Raw genomic sequence first — 17880 nt, 5'->3', positions numbered from 1 at the left:
AAGTTTTGAATGTAATTAAAATCTCCAAGGCAATGTATTGATAAAATAATGTTCTCACCCTACGTAATTATGTCGATTGGAGGGACATTCTCAAGTACAGAACATTATGCAAATTTCTCACTTCTTTGGCTTTCTAACAAGTTTAGCAACTTCAAACACTGTCACCCTATACTGCGAGTATCAGATATCTAAGATTACGCCCATAAAGGCACAATCTGCGAGTATCAGATATCTAAGACCACGATCTGGTTGAGCATCACTGGTCCATATAAAAAGATTGAGCTCGCCAACCTCTTTTTCACCTCCTTGACTGATTCACCACACGCCAGCAGCATCGCACAGGCGCGCAGGCCTGCACTAGTCTTAAGTTCAGCTCATGGGCCATACATTGCGAAAAATCGGAGCACGAGGCCAAATCTCTCTGCAAAAACAAGTAGGAGGACGGTTTCAGATTTAACACCATGTTTGTTGGTTCTTGGGAATGATCTTTTTTTCTGTACAAGGAAATCTCTCCACATTGACTAACATTGTAGCAGGATACTTTCTTTTTGTGCTAGTAATTTTCAGCGGTCGAAAACTCCCATAATCTCCGGCGCCTTCCCCTCCTCTTTTTTTCCCCATCATTAAATGTATGTGTTAATAAATTGTGTGTTCTATTTCAATCTGCCTGATTAATTGAATCAATTTTCTTGGGATTAGTAATTCATATCAGAACTCAAATAATGTAATTTAATTTTTATCAGTATAAGAAATTCTAGCATCCTTCAGAGAAAAAAAAAAAGATTTATGGTGAGGCACAAGCAACACCTAGAGGCAAATTAATTTACTGGTTGCAGTAAAGATTAATTTATTTCAATCCTAACGATTTTCAAAATTAAAGCTAGAAAAATGACTACAATTGATATAACTTTACAGTCCAAGCCCCTGTTATCATCATTGACGCAGAAAGTTTGCCATCAATGAGACTTGAAAGATTTTTTTCCCCTATTTAAACAGACGCTCACACACACAGCTGGTGACAAGGACAAAAGGGTCATTCAGGTCTCAGCCGTGATTGAGCAAGGGCATTTTAATAGAGTGCATGCATTAATTTATAACAGTAGCTGCCTTCTCAAGGGATACGGTTCAAATATCTGATGAGGCCGCATCACATTTTGATCGCAGAGCATGTCGATGCACCTGACACGAGGCTCAGTCCATCTGTTCTTCCGAGTTCTGCTTTAGACAAGTAAGAGTTGCATCACTAATGGATTCATTGATCACAGGACCTTTCCATTCATCACCAAAGGGTCATTTTGCCGTCTCCAGCTAATAGCGTTATTTAAATGGCAATCTTTCATGTTGGAAAGAAATGCCACTTTGGAGGAAGTGCCACGTGCACTGCGAGGGCCACAGATAGATAAATGAAACCAGTCGGATCTGTAATTCATTACAACAGTCCTGTTGTTGATTTTGGTCCGAAGAGCATTATTTTTCAAAGTTCTAGGGTCGCAGGGGTCCTGGGGCCCATCCCAGCTGACATTGGGCAATGAGCATGGTTGCCAGCCAGTTGCAGGGCACACGGAGAAAGATAATCCATACGCTCACTCGTTCATATCTAGGGACAATATGGAGTTATCAATCAACTTGCCATGCATGTTTTCAGGATAAGGGAAGAAAACTGCAGTGCCTAGAGAAAACTCACTCAGGCTCGGGGAGAACATGGGAATGAAGAAAATGATACCAAAACAAGAAAGAAAACAACCAAAAAAAACTCAATAAAGATGGACCTTGAATTGAAGAATGGATCAAATCATTCCAAATAAAGCCTCACAGAGAGGGAGCTGATATGATAAACCATCTGTACACCCGAAAAACAAAAAAAAACTTGTGATAAGGAAATTATAATTATCATAAAAGCTGGGGAAAAGGGAATTTGTCACTTTGAGTCTCCGAGGTTTGTACTTTTCCTTGAGTTTTGTAGCGGTAGTTTTCAGTCGGACCACACTGAGACATCAAATATTACGAAGTGTCCCTTTAGAAATATAGTAACATAAAAATGTGCAGTTATCCGCTAACAGAAAAGCAATGTCATTTTTTGCAGCGTAACACATTTTTGACCGCGATACCAGTCGCCGTGTGTAAATCCTTCAAGTGCAAAGCCTTATACAGAATTCTCAAGTTATGTTAGAAAAACAATCCAAATACATAAAAACATACATATCAAACCACAAATATTAGCGCAACAGTATTCCCTGTTAACATACTTCCAGAGTAAAGCAAGCAATATTCAAATTGTGTCGATGACACAAATGGAAGCGTCAGTTTGCACTCACGCCTAGACGAAAGGCCTTGATCACCATCTAGCGATACATGACACGCACTGCATTACAATGTTAATGTGTCTTGATGTGAAATGAAATGTCATTCGTAGCAATGTCACTTGTAAATCATGCCCATTTTAAAAACTTTTAATACCGTTTTCTGCAGGCATTTATGTCACGTCCAGTGCTAAAATAATAAAATCAAACCCCGCTTTATTAAGGTGGGGACATAACATTGCTTGTTCGGTATTTGTGGGGACACAACCCCTCAGTCAATGCCAAAACTACGCCCTTTACTTTAATAGTCTTCTTGAAGTTACATTTTGATTTTTCATTGTCTGTGATCAAAATAAAAAAGCAGTACAGTTCTCCACTTTTAAAAAGAACGATAGCTACATAGAGCGCCAACACCCTCCCCACCCCAAATGATTTAAAATAGTAGGAATTATGGGCAGCATAGCGGAACAGTGGTTAGCGCCTGTGCGGCACAGTTCTGAGGTCATGGGTTCAAATCCAGCTACCGGACTTCCTCTGCGGAGTTTGTATGTCCTCCCCGTGTTTGCGTGGGTTTCCTCCCACATTCCAAAAACATGCATTTCAGGTCCAAATTGTCTGAATGAGTGAGTTGTCTGTCCCTATGTGTCCTGCAATTAGCTGGCAACCAGTTCAGGGTGCCCCCTGCCCACTGATTGCTAGGATGGGCTCCAGCAACCCCACGACCCTACAGAGGATAATGGATGGATGGATGGATAGGACCTTTTACTAGTTATCACATCCGCCTGACTCGCAAAAGGTCCCTAGTTCGAGACTGGGTGGAAACATATGTTGACCTGGGGAGGGATTGCCACCACTAGGCTGTACTTGCCTAAGACACACCACAGGAAATGTTCCCCTACGACTCTTTTGGTTAAGGGATCCAATCAACCAACAAGTAAATCACAGTTCATCTTGCGCTATAATACTTTAGTACCGATATCAAACTCATGGCCTGCGAGAGCTTAAAATGTCTAAGCATATATTAAAAAAAAAAAAAAAAAAAATAGGCCAAGAGTGCTTTGACCAAACACTACATTTCCCACAACGCTCAGCGTCACTACACGGGAGTGTTATCTTGTTGCATTGCAAAATTGTGTAAAAAGAAAACAATTGTAATTTTTGTTATATTTAGTGTATAAAATATTACAAACCTGTAGGTGTGGCTACAATATTTCCATGCAAATGTATTGTTTCCGACTTGAAAAAGTAAAACATTCAGTTATGTTAAATAAAAGGAGAAGTTACATTTAAATGTCACATCAGGCCCTTCGAAGGAAGCTATTATGCTAATCCGGCCCATAGTGAAAATTAGTTTTACACCTCTGTTCGAACTGAAGAGTTTGCATGAAAAAACAATGAACTCCAAAGAAGTTGATGAACTGCCACCAGCGGTCAAAAAAAATGTGTAACTTTATTTAAACCCAAAATTCCCGGGGGGGAGAAACTAGGATAAAAATACTGCACCTGTCATTTAATAGGCATAAAATGGATATTTAAAGTTACAAGTTGGATTTTCTTAAACACAATGTCTGTATGTATTTGAATAGATCTCAGCTTCCCCAATTTTTCTCTCATCAAGTAACACTCTTATGTTATATTGAGATGCTTTAGTGGAAAAGACTCTTTTTGATACATTGGTTCAAAGTGGTGACAGAAGGTATATGCAAACAAAATGTAAAAAATAAAGAGGGCATTTAATACACCGTCTACATTTTGAGTCACAATGTCGCACAATTAAACGTCAGAAAAAAACATGCGCTGGCACCACCACAGTTCACCTCTCTTTCTGCAGTCTTTCAAATGAAACAGAGGTGAACAGAAGAAAACAAGGATATTTGCATGAGAAAATGATTTGATGACCATCCTTCCAACAAGAAAAGAAACAGCGGACATGAAAACACAGATCAATTAGGTTGAAGACTTAAGAGGGAACGAACAGAAAATGTGCAGAAAACATGTTTGGTCCACTGTGGTGTGTGTGCAAGGTGAACCACCTGAAGAGGCAAACAGTCTTTTCAGGGGTCACGCCCCCTAGGTGTCGGTTGCAGTTCACCAACCCTTTAAAAACAAAAAAAACCTGGCCAAGGACCTAGATATCATTTTACCCAATTTAACCAATGGGTGTAGCTGTCGCGCTGAGCGAAAAAGAAAAATCCACACATTTTGCTTTTCCGCCTCAACACACGAGTCAGTGCTTGTGGGAAAAAAATATATATATTTATAAAAAAAAAAAAAGGGGATTTAACAAAAATGGACAACAGCAGCGGCGGCAACTGACTCAGTCTATCTTGACAGCGGCGTAGATCTTCCTGATAAACATGTAAGCAGCGTAGAAACCGATTGTGCCCGTTAGCAGCCAAAAGGACAGAACCATCAGCGTAGTGTAGCCAAAGTACAACAGCGACGGGATGAAATCCACTATGTCCAGCTGTAGAGAAAACAAGAGGAAAACAGCCTTCAGAACACATTTTAAGTATTTGAGGAAATTGATTGAAAAATGAAAATCAAACTCAATTGGAAATTTGTTTTTGTTCAAATTTAAAAAAAAAACAATTGTTGTGGTGTTTTATTTGCAAATAGAAAAATAATAAAGACTACCAATGCTAAATGGTAAAATACACAACCTTTACTGTCACTAAAAATATACACGTTCACAAGGAGGCTACATTATTATGCTCCATTTGTAGGCAGTACAGAAAGTTGTAGTTAGTCACATGTAATAAAGTGCAGTTTTTGAACCTCATGACAAAAAGTTACCGGACACCATGGCAGACAACTTTGAAAAGTTGTCTGCCCAGCCGTAAAGTTGCCTGCCCCGTTTTTCACAACTTTAAACGCAATAAGACTTATCGCAAAAAAAAAAAAAAAAAAAAAAAGTTGATGCAAAGTATAAAGGATTAATAACCGGAATATATAACAGAAAAACACTTGAAAATTAAGTTTATTATAAATCTACTTATAACATTCATTGTATGGATATGACATCGCTGTTTTCCATCTGCCATCAGTATGTACCTGTATTTATTCACCTTCATTCATGCAATGTTTGCGTTGCGTCTGCTGCTACAAGCCACGGTGCTTTTAATGTACGTTTACGTTTTGTAGCGTCATCAATTTTGCTAGCTCCTTTTGAATCTTTCTTCTGGGGCTGAGGTTTTGGCTTGATTCCTAACCAGTTATCCATTTTTCTTAGGTTCTCCGTGCGTCTACTTTGGAAAATGATATACAAATGCCCGACCTTATAGGGCTCGGGAAAGTCCGGAAGCAGGAAGTTATTCGATGCAGGCTTCTGATTTGCTGCAGAGTATGCAAATTGCCCAACGAACCAAAATTCAGAAATTTCCAAACCAAACGAACATTTCAAAATCGGAATAAAGCAAACGTTTGATTTGGAAAAAACTAAAATAAAATAATAATAAAAACAAAAGATTGTTTTTTTCTAGAAAAAGTTGTCGGCACCCGAGCAGACATTGTTGTGTAAGTTGTACGCCCGACGTAAAAGATGAACGCCCCCGGGCAGACGTTATTTCAAACACTGTGGAGTGTGATGAAAACGAGATAATTGCTGAAATTCAAACATGTGAAGAAGCTACAACGACAACTTTTACCTTGTTGACAAAGTAGAAAATGGCGTACACAAGGACATAGAAGGCTGACCCTCCTGAAACCAGGAATGTTCTCCACCACCACCGGTAGTCCTTTTTCAGAGTTGGGACGGACACACACACACACACACACGCACACACACACACGCACACACATATTGTAAAGCTGAGCATGGGTAAAGCAAGATCTGTTATTGCAATTTTGAAGAAACTGTTGTTAATCAACAAATAAGCTGATTCCATAAAGTAAGTTACAAGCCGACTTCCACTCGATCTAAAATACAGCGTCAAAAACAACGACACTGAGATGCCAGCGTTTGCTTCCTGATGGTGCCGCCAGACGAACCAAACGTCTCTTCCACCCTCCTTCGGTTTTACTCATCACTTCTTGTGGAGGAACAGTGCTGCTCTCTTTTGGCCTAATAGATTTGCATACAACTGTGCTGCATGACAATAGGGTATTTGAATATATAATTCCTCACTTAAAGGATAATCGGTATCAGCAAGAACATCACCATGATGCTTAACTAACAGTCTTATGTAAATGTAATTAAAATACATGGCAAAAATATACCTCTGCGCAGAGCTGGAAATACACCATTACAACACTGATCTGAGAGCAGGACACAACCAATATGATGAAGACCAGAAACAGGAAGCCAAAGAGGTAATAGAACTGATTCTCCCAGATTGCCTAAATATGTGGATGTACAAGGGAACACTCATTTTATTTACCGTGAGGGAGTTTTTGGCGGCAATTATTTAGTCATCACACTCACACTGAAAATAAAGAAGAGCTCGATGAACATGGCACCAAATGGTAGGATCCCAGCCATCAGGATTCTAATGATTGAAAAAAAAAAAAAAAAAACCACCATCGTGTGATAAACAGGAAGGCCTCAATCAAGTCGAATACAATTTATTGGGACTATACAAGACTCACCCTACAAACTTGTTCATGTACCAACGCTGCTCTGGGACTTGCCGAGGGATTTGGTTGGTGCGCACAGGGTTGTCATACGGTTGTTTGCGGAACCCAAAGTAGTAGCCCAGGTAAACCAAGGGCATAGAGATTCCAAACCACATACAGAGAAGAGCCAACATGGTCGTGAAGGGCACCTGAACAAGGGCAGAGTGGGCGTTAGTACCGGATACCCATGGTGATGTCATTCACAGAAAAATGTGTGGACTTTTCCTGTCGTATAAATCAATTATGGGTCTTACCACAGTTTTATAAATATTCAATACTGTAATACCTTGCTAGTTCACGCTTCATACTTCTCAGCCAAAGTGCATCGCAGGTTAAAAAAAATGTCCGCAATTCTCTATCCACAATCACATTTTTTTGCAAGCGGGGGGCAGAAGCCTCTCTGGCCTCTCTTTTTTTGCTATTCTGTCCCCGAAATCAAGAACTGCATTGATGCAGGCATGATCCATTATCCCCAAATGCATATTGCTGCAAGTGGGGAAAGGCACACTTTTGTCAAGCCTGGCAGCCCCTTTTTTGCCAGTAATGTATTTCCGACTAAAATAAACTAGGCTCTTGCGGCCGTGATCCATTATCCTCAATCCCATAATGTTTGAAACAGAGGCTGGCAGAAGGCACCATAGTCAGCAGAAGTGCCATTCCGGCCTGCCTGAAATTAAATAAATGGTTGTGATCCATCATATCCGCTCGAATATTACTGAGAAAGCGAAGTTGTGTCAAGTATGGTGACTCTTTTTTCCCATGTTCGTTTCCACCTAAAATGAATGGCCCCAAATTCCTTATGCCTGGTCAACTCTTGCTGTTTGAATGGGCCAGCAGAGCACATGTAAAAAATAGGGGGTTAAATGTGAGGTGTTATTGGCTAGTTCGCAGATTTTTGCATATCACGGGGGTTTCTGGTCCCCCTTAACTGCGATAAACAAGGTACTACAGTAAGACCTCGGTTAATGGGGACCAAAACCACCCGCGATAAGTGAAAATCCGCGAAGTAGCGGCGCACCTTTAAAAAAAAAAAAAAATATATATATATATTTTTTTTTTAAAATTATCATTTTTAGACCCGGTTGATAGGGACCAAAACCACCCGCAAAAACTGAAAATCTGTGAAGTAGCGACGCCACTTCAATAAATAAATAAATAAATTATATATATATATTTTTTTTTAATCATTATTTTTTAGACCGTTTAATGGGGAGCAAAGCCACCCGCAAAAAGTGAAAATCTGCGAAGTAGCGACGCCCCTTCAAAAAACAAAAAATCTCATCTCATTATCTGCACCACTTATCCTTATTATTCGCGAGCGAGCCCCTAACCCGCGGTGTGGGTACTTTCGGGCGCGATACGCACGACACTGCGACGGCCTGTCGGAAGCGCAGCAGAATGCGCGTTCACGCGAGGGGGGGAGGATTTTGTACGGGAGTCGGATTTGGGCACAACACTGGCGAGCGGTTTTGGTGCGGCTTCCGCTTCACCGCCGTAATGCATAATAGCCTTTGAGATCCCGTCAGCAAACACGAGCTTTAACGTGCGCCACGAGCACCATGCTAAGCTGGGAAGGCTCTCGACTTACTCTGGCCGTACTGATGAACTGGTAGCCCACGGCTGCCACTGCTGGGTCCACGCGGCTTCCGCTTCACCGCTCCCTAACCCCCACAGGTCCCCCCTACCCCTTTCCCCCCATCGAGTGCCGCGTAACGCTATGTAAAGCCATCGCGGCCCAAGCGGGAGACGTGACGTTGGTGACTTTTTCATCTGCGTTAACAAACGCATTTTGTAGAATACGATCGCGCTTTATTGTTTAAATAAACGCATTGTATAGACTACGATCGCCCAATTATTTTAATTAGCTCGCTTTATGGTTTCAATAAGCGTATTATATAGAATACGATCGCTTTTGTCGGAAGCGCAGCAGAATGCTCGTTCACGCGAGGGGGGGAGGATTCTGTACTGGAGTCGGATTTGGGCACAACACCGGGAAAGGAGAACGGCGCGCCGTGCTAGGGTCGTCGGCCGAGGGGGATTCCCGCAAAAAGTAGCGAAGCCCCTTCACCATTACAGACAGCCCCTTCACCATTACAGACCGCGAAGCTCTGAATCCGCGAACGTCGAACCGCGAAGTCCCACTGTACAGTGTAAAGACTGAATAGAGATAATGGGGTTTGTATAGTCTGTCTACTTACCGCTCCAGAGGAGTGCTCTCCCCAGATGAAACAGTTGAGCACAAAGCAGATTCCAAACACCACAGCTGGATATAAAGTTGCAGTCTACGGGTGAATACAAATTACACTGTAGATAATATTGCTAACTTCTACAGTTATCCGGAAAAAAAGTTTTTTAACTCATGTATATTATAGGAGATGTCACTTGCACTTAAATGTATCAAACCAAAATATGTTTTTTTATCTTTTTCTCTACAATGTCCCTAAAATCCACGTACTTGTGCTCTACAGTTGCTACGCCACCCAAAATTAGCCATATACTGTTTCATTATGTTATATTTAAATAAATATCGAATACATATTTTTTGTATATGCAGCATTTCCAAACGCATAAGGTATTAATAAAATACTATATTAAATGTTAAGAGACAGTGTTTAAGATCTAGTACACCAGCTAGTCCAACAACATTTAATTCAGTAAAATAAAACAAAAAATTCGAATACTAAAAACATATGGTAATATGAATGTTGAGAAATTTCTATTTCTTTTACATAGTGGAATCCCTCCCTCGCCATGTTTGTCTAGCTCTTACTACTTTGTTTTGCTCTAGGCACTGTTTTTTTGTGGACATTATACAATATAAAGCCTTTTAGTGGTCAAGTATTACACAGTGGGGCTTTTAACCTACCCCATACTAGTTGTTTTTGTTTAATTCACTTAAAAAAATGCCCCTTTAATCCTTTTATACATTCTGTTGTGCATTCGGTCATTGAACGCAGCTAAAATTTACTGGCAAATGAAAAAACTGCATGTTTCCTTTCTGCAGTTTTCACTACCCAAATATTTATCACAAACACTTGGTTGGGCAGACACAAATGTAAGCCTTTGGACATAATATGTCGTGCACATAAATATGAAATCTGACATAGTATTGACAGCATGAATTTGAACCAGCCAATTACCCTGACATGCATGTTCTTTGGAATGTGGGAGGACACTGGAGTGCCCGGAGGAAACCCACGCAAGCACGCGGAGAACATGCAAACTCCACACAGGAAGGTTCGATCTCATGACCTCAAAACTGTGCCGCACACGTGCTAACCACTGCTCCGCCGTGCTGCCCGATTAATGACATCTGGCCAAATATATTCATGAATGGTAATTCAATTCAAAATGTTCATGTTTTTAAGTTGTTTTATAGGGAATCAGTTACATCAAATGTCCAACAAAATCCAATAATGCTTTGAGCAGGTTAAGTTGAGATCCTTTGTCAGAAACAAATGTCCCTGTGATAGGAAACGGAGGTAAAAACCTCACACAAAATGCTCCTTTCCTCCACCGGTGACCTTTCAGTGTGCGGTACAGTCTTCCGGCAAAGTAGCCTCCAAACACCCTGTAAAAAGGTTAAAATAATAACACATATTTGGCATCGTTTAGGGAGGATGTAAAGTTAGAATCCTAATGTTTCTCACCCCATAAACATGAATAGGAAGCAAGCCGTGGTCATTAAAGCACCTCTACTCGAAGGAGATAACATACCCAGCATGGCAACAACTACGAAGCAAAATAGGAAAATCATTCACTATAAAATTTCTGGTATAGGTGCCCAACTTAAAACATATGTTAGACTGTTTGTAAAAAAAAATAATTACATTTAAAGAATGCTGATAGGAGTTATATAATTTAATGTATAAAAATACCTCTGTAGAAATATAAGTCATCATATGTGAAAAGTAAACACTTACAAATGACAATAAGGATCATGCAAAAGAGCTGTATCCCTGAACCCAGAAGGGAGCTTAGAATCATGGGATATTGTGGCGGCCTGAAGACATCGCCATGGACGTTCTTCCACCCAGACTCTTCCATTGTGTCTTCCTAATTTGTGAGAATTATAAAAATATGTCACAAGCATTTAGTGAAGCAAGACGAAGAATTACATTTCGTCAGGGACTCACGATATCATCCTCTCGGTTGTAATTCGCTATGTCCTTCCTTAAGGTTCTGATAATGATCATACTCAAGATACCTGAAAGAAAAAAGTAAGGCTTTTGTGCAATTTAACCATTCATTCCACTGGTTTCACTAGTATGTAACACAAAACAAGAAAGCCATGTAGTTCACCTCAGCTAAATAACATCAATAGCATCATCTAAGTAAAGCATATTTGTGCAAGATTTGATAAACAAACCTGACAGGAAGAAGACAACCACCACCGAGTTGACAATAGAGAACCAGTGGATCTGGACATCACTCATGGTCAGGTACGTGTCCCATCGAGAAGCCCATTTCACATCACTCTCCTGCACAGGTCACAAAAAATCCATGTGCATTAAGCACACGTTCATCTTAGTTGAACATACAGTGAATGTCAGATGAAGTGATAAAGTGCCAGAGTATATATATTGACCATCTATTGACCACAGTGTTTAGTAGGGAGAGAGGGCAAAATCAATCACTCAATTTATCGAGGCCAACAGACTGAGCAATTCACTTATGGAATATCGCAATGGGCCAATGACCTGTGAATTTTGCTAGTTAGTATTCTTTTGGCTTCCTATGACGCAATGACTTGCAGCGGCGATTTATTACACACTGTCACTTAAAAGAATACAAATGTATTGGTAGGTGGTGGAAAAGTGTGCTAACCATTTTAACAGGGCATTTGCACCTACCTCCCAATGCACAGAGTACGTGAAAAGGACCTCATTTTCCTTGGAAGGGTCAATCTCTTGAGGAGCAGAGCCACTAGCATCTGGTAAGGTGCAAGTTTTTTCTTTTTGCTCAGCCATCAAATCTGGGAATACACAAAGACCAAGTTGACCTTTGGGTTAAGACAACAGCTAGTCGAGGAGGACTGAAAACTACCTTCCAGTTTGACACTTTGTGGAACAACTTCAAATCGCACTACTCTGTAGTTGTGCTGCTCCCCCTCTTCCAGTTTTTCCTTGTGGAAGTATAAGATGAAGGAAAGGTGGTTGTGCAGATAAAACTAAGGGAACAAAGACAACATTTAGCATACATTTTTAAAACAATGACAATCCTGATCATATTTTGTCTAGCATCTGAAAAGCATACACCAGGGGTCAGCAACCTTTTCAGTGCGGAGTGCCACTTTCAAATTTCCTTGTAAATCAGTGGGGCACACCAGGATTAATGACTCGCACAACATTTTTTTAATATCCAACAAAGCTGTCATTTTACACCAGTCCAAATATACAACATGAATATACATTTTAATCGTATAACTTTTTCAACCTTTTTCGAACTAAGGTACACTTTTATTGATAAAAAAGTTCAGAGGCACACCGTCAAAAATGTTTGAAAATGAAGTTATGTCAAATATTTCACTGTACTACCTCATAAGCAAATAATTAGTATATAAAAAGAAAATAATACTTAAAATAACAAAGAATGATGTGCTTTATGTTTTTATTTTTTACAGTACAATCTTAAAGCACTTTGTTAAACAAATTAAGTTATTAAATGTACTGTGCTACCTCAAGAGCAGATAATTAGTACATAAAAACTAAATAAAAATCTACTGCCACGTACTGATATGGATCACTATTACAGTCCCTCGTCTGAAGAGTGAAAAAATACTGAATAATGGCCTAAATTTTTGGAAAGATAAAATTCCAGCGGCACACTGGTATAACTGACCTATTTATCTCCCACTATTCTTGTTAATCAATTAACTAAAATATGAATGTCAACAACATGTGGAAAGGCCTGTAGCCATTCTGACTTTATCTTTTTACCAAAAGAATTAACCAGAATCAGCCGTTCTTCATCAACAATGAACTACAATCAAAAAACAAGTGCTATGGACAGCTAACATACCATTCATCAATGATATCTTGTTGCAGAAAAAAATCAAAACTTGAAATAACAGCAATGCAGAAGCACGCACGCACGCACAAACGATTCTTTAAAATATTCGCCATCAGTAAATGTTTTTCCGTGATTTACTATTCAGTGAGCAATTTGTTAGATAGCTTCAGTGGTGGTGTTTTTAGCAGCGACAAAGGTTTTTAGGGTCTGTGTTTGCCCCAGTCATCTGTCCACGCTGGCTGGAGAGCACACGATCTTTTCGCTCGAGAAGCCGGTGTTATCCGGAGAAATGCACCCCAGCCAAAATTTGCATCCCGTAGCGGGAGCGCGCACACGTCACTCCCGCTACTATTACCACTTTTTATCTCACTTTTATATTACTTTTCGGGAATGTAATGGGGAACATAAAACACAAACCACTTCGTCTTGCATTTGTTGGGAATGTAATACAACTTAAAATATTCCGTCTTGTATTTGTTGTGAATGCAAACGAACGGTAATGCACACTGTATATAAATCACTTTTGAGCATGTAACATGTTTATTTTGCCTTTTTCTACTCAAATCGCTCGTATTGAAACTGTTATGCACTCTACCCTAAAGCTTATCATGCTGAAATGAACGGTCAAATCATCAACAGCTAAACAGGAGACGAACGTGTTTGATTTCGTCTCATCATCAAACGAGACGTAACACGTCAAAAATTGTATTTTGTATTTTACTTGGATAAACAGATCATCCTGTGCCTAACATTGTCACAGCAACGGTGTCATTTATTTCTAGTACAAATGATCCAACATCACGGGATGCAAATTTCAGCAGGAGTGCATTTCTCGGCATAACACCGTCATGATTCGTTCATTCGTGGCGCGCGTGTGTTTCGTTGGCTGGATCCCTCTCTCTCTCTCTCTCTCTCTCTCTCTCTCTCTCTGCGAGGCGCCGTGCAAACTCACACTGAAAAAAACACGTCAAGCCTAATGTAAATCCATTACATAACATGGCGCGCAACTGAAGATGTCTAAATTTCAGGTAAATGCGCTTATAAAAAACAACAAAAACAAATCATTATTATTTGCCCATGCGTTCGGCTCGCGTGCCACTGGTTAACTCCTCGCGTGCCACTGCTGGCACGCGTGCCACTGCTGGCACGCGTGCCACTGCTGGCACGCGTGCCACTGCTGGCACGCGTGCCACTGCTGGCACGCGTGCCACTGCTGGCACGCGTGCCACTGCTGGCACGCGTGCCACTGCTGGCACGCGTGCCACTGCTGGCACGCGTGCCACTGCTGGCACGCGTGCCACTGCTGGCACGCGTGCCACTGCTGGCACGCGTGCCACAGGTTGCCGACCCCTGGCATACACAATATTTACCTTGTTGTTGTCCACAAAGCCCAACCTGTAACCATGTTCGAACTGGGTATCTTTGATCATGTCCTTCCTAAGCTCTTCTTCAGCTCCTGCTTCTCTATTGAGATACACTTCCAACCTTGTGGCTACTGGCAGATTATCTGCAATACTAAATGAGATCAGGAAAATGATTTGCTTAGTATAAAACTAAAAGCCATGAAATGTCCCGACATTAATAAAATGCTCTCCTCATTGTGCAAATCAGTTGACACATGGCAGTATAAAAATATTCTTGTTAAGATCGAACTTTTGTAATGCAATGTAGTTTAATCATAATATTTGAATCACAACATAATAAGATGAGAAATACTCACAGGTGTACATAATACTCCTCTTGTATCCTCTCAGCAAACAGTTTGCTCTCTTCTTTGCTGAGCATTTTCTTGTCACACACCACCTCGCATTTCTTGTCTCTGCTCATTTCCACAGTAAAAGGTGTATTAACTATTCGGTCTCCACGTATTACCTCACCTGCAATTGAAAAACTATGTGTGAGAGTTGAAACATTAAAACATTTGTGTTTTTCCTCTTTATTTTTCTCTTTTAGGTCACAATATTTCAAATGTCGCTGACTCAAACCACCACTTACCAAGGTTCTCTCCTTTGTAAACTACAGATGGCGGCTTACAATACGGCAGTGAGTAGTATTCGTAAGGAAGCTGGGTGTGAGAGCTTGTCATCTTAACTGCCTGCAAAACAAATGATCAGACTTGACACATTTATATAAAGTACAATCTTAGTAAACACAATGACTCTTTCAAAGCATGCAAAATTAAATATTTCTATCCACTTCGAAATACTGTACTGAGGACGTGTCTGTTGAGACCACTTCTCTCTCAACTAACAAACATCTTTACTCCACCTACAGTACTCTGCACCTTATTTTAAAATATATATCATTTTTCATTCATTCATTCATTCATTCTCCAAACTACTTATCCTCTCTTGGTTCGTGAAGTTGCTGAAGCCCATCCCACCCTGGACTGATTGCTAGCAAATCACAGAGCACACCTCAACATACAGCCATTCACACTTATTGATACCCAGGGACAACTTTGAGACACCAATCAACCTGACATGCATTTTTCTGGAATGTGGGAGGAAAGCAGAAATGCCTCGAGAAAACCCACACAAAGAGAACATGTGATCGTGAACTATACACAGAGAGGCCAATAGCTGTAATCAAAGCCGGCACCTCTTAACTGTGAGGCGGATGTGCAGACCCGTTACCTACTGTGCCGCCCAATATAGCAAAATGGCACACATATCTGGGCAAAAATCAAAGGCTTTAAAATAAATATCTTTAACCCGCCCCAATAATTTTTTTACACCTTCAAGAATCAAAATTGAATTTTACCCTTCCTACCTTAATATCTACAATATCCCCCTCGTGAAAGTCCCGGGGAGCAACACCAGGAACGTAGAAGGGAAACACTACAGGCAACAAGGAAGACAGCAGCAAGGCCCTCCACGTCCCCTGTAACACAAACGACAAATAATGTCAGGAACTATAAAAAGAAAATAGACTTTCTGGACTAGTTTACAGGCTGGGGGCATCGTTGCTGTCATGCACTTTCCGGACAAATTTTCAACATGTTAGCTAGTGTTTACTATGTTTGTGTGCTGTAATGCTAAATCTATTTCACCCTGGTCATCCTGGAAGGGTGATTACCACTTGTGAGGCCCCTTCTCAAGGTTTCTTTTTTCCTCACGCTGAGGTTTTGAGTTGTTCCTTGCCCGCATGTTGGTTTAAGATCAGGTAATTGTGTAATTGTAATCCTGTGAAGTCCTTTGAGATATTTTTGTGATTAAGGGCTATATAAATAAATGTGACTTGACAAAAACAAAAATAAACATAGGCATAACTTTTCTTGTTAACACACAGATTCACATTTGATTGCAGTGCATCATACCATGAGAAACGAACTTGTGAAGTTAAATTGCAACCCTCTTAAAAAAATAATACAGATGTTCCAGATGTCCAGATTAAAATTGTGGTTATAGGTGTTTACAATTTAGGGATTGTGTAATAATAAATACGTGTGTCGATTAGATCGATTTTTCTCAACTTGTTGGTCTGGTACCAAAAGTGCGTCGCAGGCCTTTTTTCTTGGCAAAATAATGCTTGGAAGAAGAAAAAACAGAAGTTCAAATACACTCCTTGACTGTATATGGCAATAAAGCCCTGCTTAATATTTTGAATTGCTTTTAGTATGCGTCTACTAAAAGAAGTTTTAGGGGGTCACTAAAATGCAATGTAGGCTTACATGAGAGTATATACAGCACTTGAAATCGTTTTGGTTTGCTGGTATTTTTTTTTGGACAAAAAGGAGAATATATTCTCCTATCTGCTTCAGACAGCACGGCCCTTTCATTGGATATATTTGGGATGTGGATTTCCTTGATTTGGGTAGCAGCCTGTCGTTAAGGTTGAATGGTGGGTCCTGAAGTCTGATCAGTTGACAACCAATGGTTTAGATTAGCACTCCACATTAAAATATTGCATAGGGTGTGAATACTTATTTAACAATAATCACAACTCAGGACAACACGTTTCAATCGTAGTACCTTGCACAACAGAGTATTTAGGAAAACACTACAGTCAGGAATGTGATCAATGACTCCGGGGATGACCACAGCTAATATAGAGCCTGAGTTTGTCTTTTATTTGAATTTAATGAATCAAAAAAAAACAGATCGCAGTTTCACAAATCGCCCCTGCTCTCCTTTACTGTGTCGACTGTGTCCAATGGATCTGACAACACATCAGCTACACTCCAGCAGACATCAACATCTAGGTGACGTTAGCTAACTACCAGGAAGTTAGCAAGAGCATCAACAGCAAACAACAGTCACGTCACTAACAATTCTAAGACCGTTACAGATAATAATATACTGATTTACGAGATCATTCAAGACGTAGATTTTTTTTAAATTGTAATGGACACTAACAAATGTGTGCTTATAAGAAAATTAGTAATTCTTCTACTCACCATTGCCGCGGCAGCCATTTTGAATACGTGTCATTGGTGACGTCACACATACGACATCGATTTTTTTTAAACCTTATCAGTCCTCTAGGTAAAAATATTACTCAACATTGAATTGAACAAATATGTAATAGTTGATTTTAGTATTAATTTTGCAAGCTGTTATAATCTTAGGAAAAGGAACAACAACAAAAAAAACGCTGAATTATAGGTCACACTAATTTGCTCAGCTTTGTGATGGGAATTCCAGCTCTTTTGAGAGGACCCTCTTTGATTCGGCTCCCAAAGGGTTCTTCATATATATATTTTTTTAATAATAAACTAAAAATAATTACACAAAATAATGTATTTTTTACCAAATCAATTAATTTTGAAAACGTATTATCCCACTATATTATAATTGCCTTTTCAATAATGATGAAACAATTCGTACCAAAATAAATATTTTTATAAACGTATTATGCTACTGTTATATAATAGCTCTCAAACATACAGTAATCTTTTACCTTATTTTAAGTGTTTATTTTTGTTAATATACATGCTTTAGTGAACAAATGC

At 39.8% G+C, this 17880-nt stretch overlaps 1 protein-coding gene across 1 annotated transcript; it reads right to left on the bottom strand.

Moving 5' to 3' along the window:
- Window positions 1-3731: 3731 nt before the first annotated feature.
- On the bottom strand, window positions 3732-17428 carry tm9sf4 (transmembrane 9 superfamily protein member 4). Its single transcript, XM_088331593.1, has 18 exons — window positions 17326-17428; window positions 15699-15809; window positions 14922-15021; window positions 14647-14803; window positions 14297-14441; window positions 11961-12084; window positions 11768-11889; window positions 11284-11395; window positions 11051-11121; window positions 10838-10970; window positions 10565-10646; window positions 10410-10485; window positions 9113-9196; window positions 6888-7063; window positions 6724-6787; window positions 6519-6638; window positions 5948-6037; window positions 3732-4767 (listed from the first exon to the last, which is right to left on the bottom strand). The coding sequence occupies exons 1-18, from the start codon at window positions 17341-17343 to the stop codon at window positions 4618-4620; spliced, it is 1935 nt and encodes a 644-aa protein (XP_088187719.1). The 5' UTR covers window positions 17344-17428; the 3' UTR covers window positions 3732-4617.
- Window positions 17429-17880: the final 452 nt, after the last annotated feature.

The sequence above is a fragment of the Urocampus carinirostris genome, chromosome 3, assembly GCF_059441175.1.
Source record: "Urocampus carinirostris isolate Australia breed hairy pipefish chromosome 3, RoL_Ucar_1.0, whole genome shotgun sequence".
In the NCBI taxonomy this organism is placed as follows: Eukaryota; Metazoa; Chordata; class Actinopteri; order Syngnathiformes; family Syngnathidae; genus Urocampus; species Urocampus carinirostris.
Note: the sequence above shows the minus strand (reverse complement) of the source record. Positions and strands in the feature narration are given on the sequence as shown.